The sequence below is a fragment of the Biomphalaria glabrata genome, chromosome 5, assembly GCF_947242115.1.
Source record: "Biomphalaria glabrata chromosome 5, xgBioGlab47.1, whole genome shotgun sequence".
NCBI lineage: Eukaryota > Metazoa > Mollusca > Gastropoda > Planorbidae > Biomphalaria > Biomphalaria glabrata.
In genome coordinates this window covers 42,025,327-42,036,911 of record NC_074715.1, presented here as the reverse complement: position 1 = coordinate 42,036,911, position 11,585 = coordinate 42,025,327, and the positions used below count along the sequence as shown (strand labels likewise).

Here is an 11,585-nt window from a genome sequence, read left to right as displayed (position 1 = left end):
ATCACGTGAAACACAACTAATAGGACTAATTGATGATTTTTCAAAAGGTTTAGATAATAGTGAACAAATAGATGCTATCTTACTAGATTTTTCTAAGGCTTTTGACAAAGTTCACCACCATAGTTTGCTTAAAAAATTAAAATATTTCGGCATTAATGGTACATTGCATCAGTGGATTAAAGATTTTCTGATAGGGAGAGAACAAACTGTAATAATAAATGGCTCTAAATCAACACCGATAACAGTAAACTCAGGTGTACCTCAAGGAACAGTCTTGGGTCCACTACTATTTTTAATTTACATAAATGACTTACCAAATTGCATTACTTCAGGAACAAAAGTCAGATTATTTGCAGACGATTGCATAATATATAGAACAATAAAAACAACACAAGACACAGATATTTTACAAAGAGAATTAGATGAATTACAGAAATGGGAATCGAATTGGAGCATGTCTTTCCACCCAGAAAAATGTCAGTTGTTAAGAGTAACAAAAAAACTAAAACAGATTAATTCCACTTATCTTATTCATGGCAAACCAGTAACACAGACTAAAAACGCAAAATACCTAGGTGTTATAATAAATGAAAAACTGTCATGGAATCCACATATTGATGAAACTACAAAAAAATCAAACAAAGCATTAGGATTTATTAAAAGAAATTTCTATAAATCAAATAAGAACATAAAACTAAAATGTTATTTAACCTTGGTTAGGCCAATAATAGAATATGCATCCTCCGTTTGGGACCCCTCAACTCAAGAAAACATTAAGAAACTGGAACAGACACAAAATAGAGCAGTGCGATTCATAACAAACGAATATTCACATTTGACTAGAGTAACACCTTTAGTAAAATCACTAAATTTAGAAAGCCTTCAGGACAGAAGGCTCAAAAGTAAAGTAGCAATCATACATAAAACACTGAACCATAATCTTCAAATACAAAAACAAAATTTAATAAAATACTCTGAAAGACACAAAGAAACAGGCACATTCCTCGTCCCATATGCTAGGACAAATTTGTACAAATACTCCTTCTTCCCTAGTGCTATTAGAGCATGGAATGGGTTGCCTGAGCTAGCCAGGAAAACCAGTGACTTGGCAGAATTTAAGTCATTGGTTAATATGCATGACTAAATGCATGACGCGTAGGACGTAATCATCTTCTTTTTTGAAGTAACGTCTGTATTATATAAGATAAGATAAGATCTTAGAACTCGAGAAGACAAGCCCTATATTTATATGGTCTTGGATTATAAGGGTCATGGGGGATTAGTTTATAAGAGATATCTAGGCAAGTGCACTAGAAAAAGTAACCGATAACTGAAATCCAAATAAACTAGGAAAAAAAAATTATATCTTTTTTATTTACCCAAATTACTAAATTTAGGCTACTAGACTAGATCTAGATCTAGATCTACTGTAACTATCATATCTAGATCTGGACTCTAGATACTAAGATAGATCTAAAATTTAGATATCTATCTACATCTAGGTCTACATAATCTATGATAGTCTAGAATATGTTATAATTATAATTAATATAAATATAATGTTAACGAGTTTTAGACCAGATTTCTGCTAGAATATGGATAATGATTTAAGACACAAACCTAGTGTAAGTTTAAAGTTAAACTTAAATTTAATGAAATATTTTAAAATTATTAATTTATTAATGTTTTCCTTCCATTAGACTATGATGATATGATAATTAAAATAATATCATTTTTATATGATTATGTGGACTGTGGTCAAAGAAGAATGCTTGTAAGTAATGTAAGTTGTATCACATTGTATGCCATAAATAAATATACATAATAGAGTTTGTAATGAAATGATAACGACTAGAATACCAATGACATGGCTTTATTCGACAAAATTAGACTACAGTAAACAGTGAATGAAACCAGCACGTCTAGCATACCACTGATGCAGTCTATACACACACACACACACTGGACATGAAACACACACACTGGCCATGACCTTCAGACACGCTGGACACGTGTACGCAGAAAATTAACTCAGTTACACTACAATCACCCCGCCTAAAAGTTATAGGAACATAAACATGTAAATAATAGTGAAGGACATCGATATAAAAGGCCTTAGTATCCCTACAGAATACTTAGAGTTACTCTATTGAAAAGCATTGTATAACTATAAACAAACACGTTATACACTATAAATTATCAGTCCCTAAGTGTCATATTATGCATACAAATATTAAGACCAGTTGTCTTGAATAATAATGTAATAAGTTATACAATACAAAAGCCTAACTAGAAAAGCTATACACTATAAAATGATCAGTTCAAAGTGTGTCATATTAAGCCTACAGATACTGAGTTAGAACTTGTGATATGGAAAAATAATTAAATAAATGTTAGACCTTATAATTAGGTCTGCTCGTTCTTGGTCTTAGGTTATATCTACCAGGACCAATACTGCCGTCGCTTGGAGTAGGTGACATCGGCGGCTCTCTAACTGAAGACTCAACCCCTGTATTTACTTCTTCTTGATGTCCATTTTCCCCTTGTTGTACATGTGTGTTAGGAGCAGCCATTGGTTCTATAGTCACATGGTCAGTAGGCACCTGCATCCCATAGGGTTTGTCTCCGGCTCAAAGTCTTCATGTTCCATATTTTGATACACCTCTGATTGTCCCTCTCTTGGAGCTGGGGCCAAATGTCGCAATGACACTGTTTCTTCTCTTCCATCAGGAAGTCTTACAATGGCATACTGTGGGTTGCATGTAATTAAGTCCACAGCTATTGTACCATCGTCATATTTTGATGCACGGACTCCCTTTTTTAACAACACTTTTCCTGGTTGAGCTAACCATGTCGGGAGTGATTTGCCGAAGGTGGACCTGCCATAGAACTTGAATATTCTCTAGTGAGGTGTCTCGTTTGTAGCGGTACACAGCAGAGAACGAAGAGAGTGCAGGGCTTGGTTTAACGCCTGCTCCCATTTGGAAACCGGGAGTCCTTGAGTTTTTAAGGCCAGAGTTATAGCTTTCCATAATGACCCGTTTAGCCTTTCTACTTGAGAGTTCCCTCTGGGATTATAAGGGGTCGTCCTGCTTGTAGCCACCCCTCTCTCGTGTAAAAATTCCTGCACCTCTCTTGACATGAATGAGGTACCTCTATCAGAGTGTACATAGTCAGGCATTCCGAATAGTCCAAATAAATTCTCTAGACATCTGATTACTGTTGAAGCTGACATATCAGAACAGGCGTATGCAAACGGGAATCTTGAAAATTCGTCAACTATGGTTAGCAGGTATGTGTTCCGAGATGTAGAAGGGAGCGGTCCTTTGAAGTCCATACTTAGTCTCTGGAAAGGCTGCATCGCCTTAATTAGAGTTCCATTAGAATTACTGAAATATCTGGGTTTCACTTCGGCACAGATTCTGCACTGGTTGACAACCAGCCTGACATCTTCACAAGAGAAAGGTAAGTTTTTCGCTCGCACTAAATGCCATAGTCTTGTTACTCCCGGATGACACAGAGAGTCATGGAGCAGTTTCAATTCATTTCGACTCATAGCTGACACACACCCGTTTCTAGAAAACGTATCAGCCGCTACATTGTGTTTGCCTGGTCTATACAAGACATCGTAGTGAAAACAGCTCAGTTCCAGTCTCCACCTTTGAATTTTCTCATTCTTTATTTTCCCTTTGCTCTGTTTGTCGTACATGAAGGCCACAGAGCGTTGATCCGTGACAAGGGTAAAGCGATTTCCTACTAAGTAGTGGTGCCATTTCCTTAAAGATTCTACAATGGCATAAGCTTCTTTTTCTATAGCTGAGTGCCGCCTTTCACTTTTAGAGAGTGTTCTTGAAAAGAACGCCACGGGGCGGCCATCCTGGTTGAGGGTGGCAGCTATTGCAACATCCGAAGCGTCTGTTTCAACCGTCAGAGGTCGAGTATAGTCGATGGTGAAGATGGCAGCTTTCTCCAGCTCCTGCTTTAATTCGTTAAGGGCTGTCTTTACTGTTTCTGAAAGAGGGAACGACATGTTATTTGCCAAAACATTTATTTTGTTAGAAAAATTTGGGATCCACTGTGAGTAGTACGCCATTATGCCCACAATCCGTTTTTGTGAGCGCATATCATGAGGGGGAGGAAGGTTTCTTAAAGCCTGGACTCTTTCAGGGTCTGGCTTGAGAAGGCCTTTAGAAATTTCATATCCCAATAGGCAAACTTTGTCAGTGGCTATCGTACTTTTGTCTTCATTAAATATGATCCCATACTTTCTAGAAGCATCTAGAAATCTTTGCATATTCTCATCGTGCGACTCTTGATCATGACCACATACCGTTACATTGTCCACGTATGCAAAGGTGTCCTGCAACTTTTCATTCTCAATAATTTGATTTATTGTTCTCTGAAAGCATGCAACTCCGTTGGTAACACCGAAAGGGATGCGACAGAACTGGTAGAGTTTGCCACATGCCTCAAATGCAGTAAACTGCCTTTCCTCAGTCTTGATTGGTATTTGATGGTAGGCACTTTTGAGGTCCAGAGTACTAAAAACGGAATAGTTGGATATCCGTTCTACCAGTTCATCGACTCGGGGCATTGGGTATGCATCCAGTAAGGTGAAGCGATTTATTGTTTGACTATAATCAATGACCATCCTTCTTTTATGTCTCTCGTTTGTTGTCACAAGCACCTGTGCTCTCCAGGGAGACTTTGAAGGTTCAATGATTTTGTCCGAGAGGAGTTTTCTAACTTCGGACTCAATAAATTTGTTATCACCTATTGAGTGCTTTCGGGACTTAGTAGCTACCGGTCTGCAGTCAGAAGTTAGATTACTGAATAGGCTCGGTGTTTCGACTCGTGCTGCTTTAAGACCACAGATGTGTAGAGGATTGCGTTTTCCTCCGTACGGTATGGTCAATTCCTTATGAAGACTTATAAAGTCTACACCAAGGATTACATCCGAGCACAATCCAGCAAGTAGAGAAAGTTTGACCTTTTTGTAGTGTTCTCCCTTGTACTGGACATCGGCAAATGTATGTCCTAATGTCTTTTCAGAAAGATGTGTAGTGGCCATGAATATTCTGTTTGTAGACGGACGTACTGGCCATTTATTTCTCTTGACGATGGCTTCTGATATGTAACTTTCACAGCTGCCAGTGTCTATGAGAGCTTGCAACAGCAACCCGTTGACGTTCACTTGGGCCGTAGACTGTGTAAGCCCAGAGAAATGCGTTGATGACAAGGTACATGGAGTTATCACACTGGTCAGTGATATTTTGCTGTCAGCTTTGTTGGCTGTTGTTTTACTTGATTTACAAACAGTTTGGAAGTGTCCCTTTTTACCGCACTGATGACATAATGCATTTCGAGCAGGGCATTCAGTCCTAGAGTGTCTCCTCCTACCACAAAAGTAGCATAGCGACTTAATGGCATTTAATTCCTGGTCTTCGTTAGAAATGTATGTTTCTAGATGGGAGCTAGTTGGTGTTTTCATTGCCCCACAAGAGGTTTTGTTCGTTGAATTGTAAGCCTGAGCATGCGTTGTGGCTGTTTCTAACACTGTAGAAACACTGCTTCGTCAAAAGCGCTTTGTAGAGTAAGAGATGTCTTTTCCAGTAACCGCTGTCTAATAGTGTTGGATGCCAGACCAGTTATGAAGGCGTCTCTAATGCAAATGTCTCTGTGCTGTTCAGCAGTTACTTCTTTAAAGTCACAGTCCCGGGCCAGGCTTCGCAACTTTAGCATAAAGGACTCTACCGTTTGGCCCGGCTGCTGTTTACATGTAGCAACCAAATGTCTAGCAAAAATGTCATTCTTTACCTTAATATAAGTAGTCTTGAGTGTGTCTATGGCCATCGAATAGGACGATACATCACTGATGAGCATATAAACCGTAGCAGATACGTGATTCTTCAACAACTTTAGTTTAAAGTCTTCGTTTATATCCTTGATGGATGAAAGAAAATTCTGAAATGTGTCATACCAGTGAGTCCATTTTTCTGAGGCCAGAGGAGCATTAGGATCAATGTCCAACTCTTTCGGTCTGAGTAATTTATCCATTGTAAATTAAGGAATCCAACACTAATCCAGATACATAATTTTGTCGAATAAATTGTAATGAAATGATAACGACTAGAATACCAATGACATGGCTTTATTCGACAAAATTAGACTACAGTAAACAGTGAATGAAACCAGCACGTCTAGCATACCACTGATGCAGTCTATACACACACACACACACTGGACATGAAACACACACAATGGCCATGACCTTCAGACACGCTGGACGCACGCAGAAAATCAACTCAGTTACACTACAGAGTTCAAATAATATATGACACATGTATTAAAAATGGTTAAGAATCTGGTAATCATGAATGTGAGCGTCAAAAATTATTTTTCGCGACATTCCTTGTTGTCTCTTCCTGGCCAAAAACAAATCCAGATTTGTTTATCAAAAATAATTTTGGCATCATTAAGTGCTGCCAACTAGAATTGAGAAACACCCATTAACGTACAGATGTATTAATGTTAGACAAAATAATTTAGACCACAATAAAATAGTTCTTTTTTTTTAAAGGTTTATTGCAATCATTTGTGTGTGTGTGTGCTAAATAGATGTTACGTTTCATTGTCACTGAATTATGAATTATTACATTCTCTGAGTAAATACTTTTTTTGTGTGAAGTAGCCTAACCTACCCAGGGAAAATGTTTTCAGTAATGGTTTTAGTTGCTCAGTAAGCACAACTCTGATTGAGTCCGATGTTGAGAACCTCGAGCCTCTTTATATGTAGCTATCACAAGCCCAAGCGTTTTATGTCTCTCACGCTTGTCATATAGCGATTTCTATTTATTTATTTCTCTTGCTGTATCTTATTGGTGGTGTATTTTGAAAGTAAACGATGTTAAAAAATGTAATTAATTTATGTAAAAAAAAGCTTATTATTATACAGTGAGTAGCATACGCCGATATTTTTCAGAGCCTGCCTTAGGTCACTGCAACCTATGCGACCGCAGTGAGCCACGCACTGTCATATAACCCACTCTAATCCTAGGTGTAAATTATTAAAACGAAACCATTTTATAACTTATAACAGATTTTCCGTGGTCTTCTGGTTTACAAGAAGCTCCTGGAAGGTGACTTCTCACAATTTATGGAAAAAAGATACTTGCGTGTGTAGGTCTACTGTAATAGTCCTGCCTTGTATTATCTTATCTTATTTGTTGATGGCTGTTAGACTTCGACACTCTGGAGGCATGGGCAGAGGCGGCCTTAACAGTGCTCTGGGCCCTGGGCGAGTGTCATATGCGGGGCCCTAAGCCGTAAGTGTAGGCTATATATCCATACCACATCACATCATGCTAATGTCTCGTCCGCCTCTAATGTTGTAGGTCTTATGTTTGCTACAAAACATAGTACCTTATGTATGTACTGTACTATTGGCCGTTTGACTACATTACATAATGTACTTTATGAAAGATTTTGCCTTAAAGTTTAATCAACGTAACTAATGATTAAGACATTTGTTCATGAACAATCAACAAACTACATAATAATATTTCTGCTAAACACTCTGAAGGTTAAGATTATGGCCGCCGCAAGAAGAGCGCAAAAGGTCGATTGTTGATGCGAATAATGTGTGCTTAGACTCCTTGGTGCTTTCCCTTCAAGTTTATACCATTGTATTTGTATCCCTGGACACGACAATCGGCGATGTCCTGAACAGCGTTCACCAGCGCAGCAAGAAGCGCCATGGCAAACCCTTTCCTGTTAAGTTGTCAACATTAGGATACGTCCAAAAAACTCAATATAAGGGACATCAGCTCTTTGTGGCTAACATCAGGTGTGTAGTCAAGAATGACGGGAAAATATTTTGCAAGTTTGATTTATCAATAATGTTCCCTTTTACTTCTGATGCCATAATGTTCATATGCTTGTTTTGAATCATATGCCCGATGTAATGGCCGTGAGCCTCGGCGTTCTTAATTCTTCTTCAATGGGAAGACTTCGGCTATCACCGTTGTTCATTTGTTTATCTGTTCTCCCATGATATGCGGTGTTGTTTTCTTAAAGGTACTGTACAATCGCTAGAATTTTTGTTAAGACTGCGCGCTACAGCAGTTTTACTTTTCTAATTTTTCTTGCATCACGTTATTCGTTGTGCTACCATTTGACATTCTCAGAGCTAAATCCAACCACAAAGTCACACACTTAACGGGATGTACAGAAACCTTGTGCTGCTGAAGTCATGTTAAGAGCTTACATAGAAATAGTATTTGGTATTATAAAGATGCCTGGAAAGATTTCCAAAGATATTGAGTATTATGAGAACTGTTCTGGTTTTCGAAGCTGACAGTGTCAAGGGAATCTCCAATCACAGGGCCAGGGGAGGTTGTCCCACTTGCCACCCCCTAAGGCCGCTACTGGGCATAATGTTCCCTTTTTCTTCTGATTACATTAGGTCCATAAGCTGTTTCGAAACTGGCATATCTTTGACATATGCTGATAACGCGAATGTTTATGTGTATAGCATTAGGGCCTCTTCTGGTCTTGTTAGAATGTTCTTTGTGCAAACATTAAATAACTTTATCCTGATCAATTTTGTTGTTGCGTAGTGCCACTATGTTCACTGAGTAATTTGACCACAACACATATATTTAGAAGCAAGCATCGTCTCAACAGACAAAACATTTAATAATCATAATAAAATATTGCACTTGGCAACTCCAGCCTTGGAAATACATCACTTAGAATCCATTTATATTACATCTCATATCTCACTTCATGTCACATTGAATCTCAAACGAGTATGTGACAGAAACCTATGCCAGATGTTATGTTCTGGTGTCTGGGCTGTAAATTGTTTGATAGTTAATATCAAGCCTTTCCTGTTTCGTGCAATCTTTAAGCGCGCAAGAGAGTATTCATGTTTTTTACACCTTCAAATCAATTAACTTTTGATACGAAGCAAATTAGCATGTAGTGATTTCACTGAAATAAAGTTTATGAGGATAATCTATATAATTGGAATAAGCTAATCTGTAATTCATGTCCAACCATGCACGCTTTATTATGGGCTTGCAATTCAAAATTCTGTAGCACGTAGTCGTGACGATTTTTTTTTCATTTGCACATAATTATAGCTCTCATTATATTTAGTAAAGGACTAGAATATGATAAAATGTTATTTTCTATTTGTCTTGGAGGAAAAGTTCTAGTCAGCTTTCAATTTGAGAAGATCTTTGAATTGGATGGCTGCCTGGTCGTGCGGTTTGGGCGCTGGATTGTCGTTCAGATTTATCGATGGTCCAGGGTTCAAACCCTGCACGCTCCCATCCCCCGTCGTCCTGCGGGAGGTTTGGACTAGGAAGTAATTATCTTCAACTCTGAAGGAACATCCGAAACATGTAAAACATTTTACGAACAAACAAAACAACATGTTTGGTGCATTTTAAAATAGTTAGGCCTACTATAAGTGAAACCAGACAAACTGCTTTATGTGTAATCAGTGCCTGCTTCTCGTGTGCTTCTGATGTGTGTTTTAATTGTAATCAATTATTCATCTGTTCTTGAACCAGTTTCCGTGTTGTACGTTGCAGTCTGTCCATCTTAGCATAAGTGGCCGCTCAAAAGCACACCAGCAGTCATATTAATTACATAATCAAAAACCAAACTGACCATGGCTAGGAACACTTCAGGGATGGCATCTTGAGGAAGGCGAGACTATTGGCAGACAAACTAGGTAATGAATTAGTGCTGCCGATAATTTGTAGACGACAGACACACCAAGCAAAAAATGTTTGGATTTTGGGATTATTGAAGAACGCTGCTTTACAGTCCGTATCTGAATTCGTTAGTTTCTTCGTTAACGTCTCTCTTTTCAAGCAATACTAATGCTCAGTTCAACCTGTTTTGTTTACATGCTAAAACAATGCAAGAGCATGAAACAAGTATTTATCTACTTATCTTATATCATACAGACGTTACTTAAAAAGGAAGATGATTACGTCCTACGCGTCATGCATTTACAGTTAAATTAATGTCATATAGGTAATGGGGGGGGGGGGGGGGGGGCACCAGTTCTTTTCTTTAATATGCTCGGGGGAAAAAAATTGAAGCTATGACTTGCACCCCCCTGCCAAAAATCCTGCGGGCGCCCATGTACACCCGAAATATCTTGTCTATGAAATATGTCTTGATGTGAAATAAAATCTATACATGTTCTTAGCAGCTTGTTGCCCAGATACTTAACTACTATTAAAGACGAGCACATCAATTTCAACACATAAAACTAGTCAATTACTTCATACAGACTTTTATAATTGCTTCTCACATGACTTCTACTGTGACCTAATCACTTCTCTTTACAACGCTACTTTTCTAAAATCTTCTAACTCTCAGGTCGACCGACTACTAGCCTACTTAGTTACTAGACTTGGATTTCCTTCTACGTTGTTTTTTTTTTTTTTACAAGGCTACTACAGCTTGACTTTCTTCTTAAATGGCTTATAGCCTTGCCGATTCTTTTATCCGTGGTTCAATAGAAGCGGGTCACAATGTCATCCTTTCACGCTCTATATTGGCCAAAATCACCTAAATATTAGAAACTGCCACATGATTACTATTTTACCAGTGACTCAAATGCAACAGAACAAAACATAATATTGATATTATATTTAGATCTAGGCTATATATACTTAACAAAAAAAAAAGCAAATCAACACAAAAAAAAACAAGTTCAGCATATATTTGTGTTATTGCAACGTTATTAATATAATTGTTAGAAAAAGGAAAGAGTTTATATAGTTAATTATATAATTTATGCCTACAAACAAGCGTGCAGCACCGGTTTAAGCAAGTGTAACAAAAAGAAAATCTCAGAATACTATGTTGGCAACACCTCTGTGACATCATTGTAAACAAAATGGCAGCATGCTAAGCAACCTTGACGTTGCTAATGCTTTTTGTTGATGTCACATAAATATAAAAGTTCTCTTTTTTACAAGCAAATCTTTTAAAAACACTATATACATTTATTAATTGTATTGAAAAAATTTTTTTTGAATTTTCGGTGAATCATTAATTTTTTTTACGCTCATCTTCATGATTACCAAGAATCTAATAGTTAAGATATGATAAAATTGACATGTACTGTACGTACATCATTATTAATTTATTATAATTATATCAATATCATCATTGATCATAAATTAATTCATGTATAGTATATGATCATAATGATGTGATGAGTTGTATGTTACTAGATCTATGTAATTAAATTGATTCTGTCATGTACCTTTTTTAACTTCTAATTTCTAAAGTTAATTAATTATTTTTATTTTATAAGTTTAAACTCTTATTTTATGTAGCCTCCTAGACGTGTGGATCTTCCGTCTTCAAGCAACATAAATTATTATAATCCTGTCAAGCATCAAAATTTAATAGATGACCCTGTAGAGATAAAACCTGTACAAGTTAGTTGTTTGAAGCTTTTTATTATAAATAGAAATCTTATATTTTGTTGACATTTAATGTTATAGACTCTATATTGTTGTGATGGAAGTATTTTAAATTCTCTTAGT

At 37.1% G+C, this 11,585-nt stretch overlaps 1 protein-coding gene across 1 annotated transcript in view; it reads left to right on the top strand.

Annotated features, from left to right (window-relative positions):
- Positions 1 to 1,388: 1,388 nt before the first annotated feature.
- Positions 1,389 to 11,585, top strand: part of LOC106063584 (cerebral cavernous malformations protein 2 homolog) — an 18,782-nt gene continuing 8,585 nt past the window's right edge. The window contains exons 1-2 of the mRNA XM_056028463.1: positions 1,389 to 1,625; positions 11,373 to 11,477. Of these exons, the coding sequence (XP_055884438.1) occupies positions 1,596 to 1,625; positions 11,373 to 11,477 (135 nt within the window). The 5' untranslated portion in view covers positions 1,389 to 1,595. The remainder of the gene's footprint in view (positions 1,626 to 11,372; positions 11,478 to 11,585) is intronic.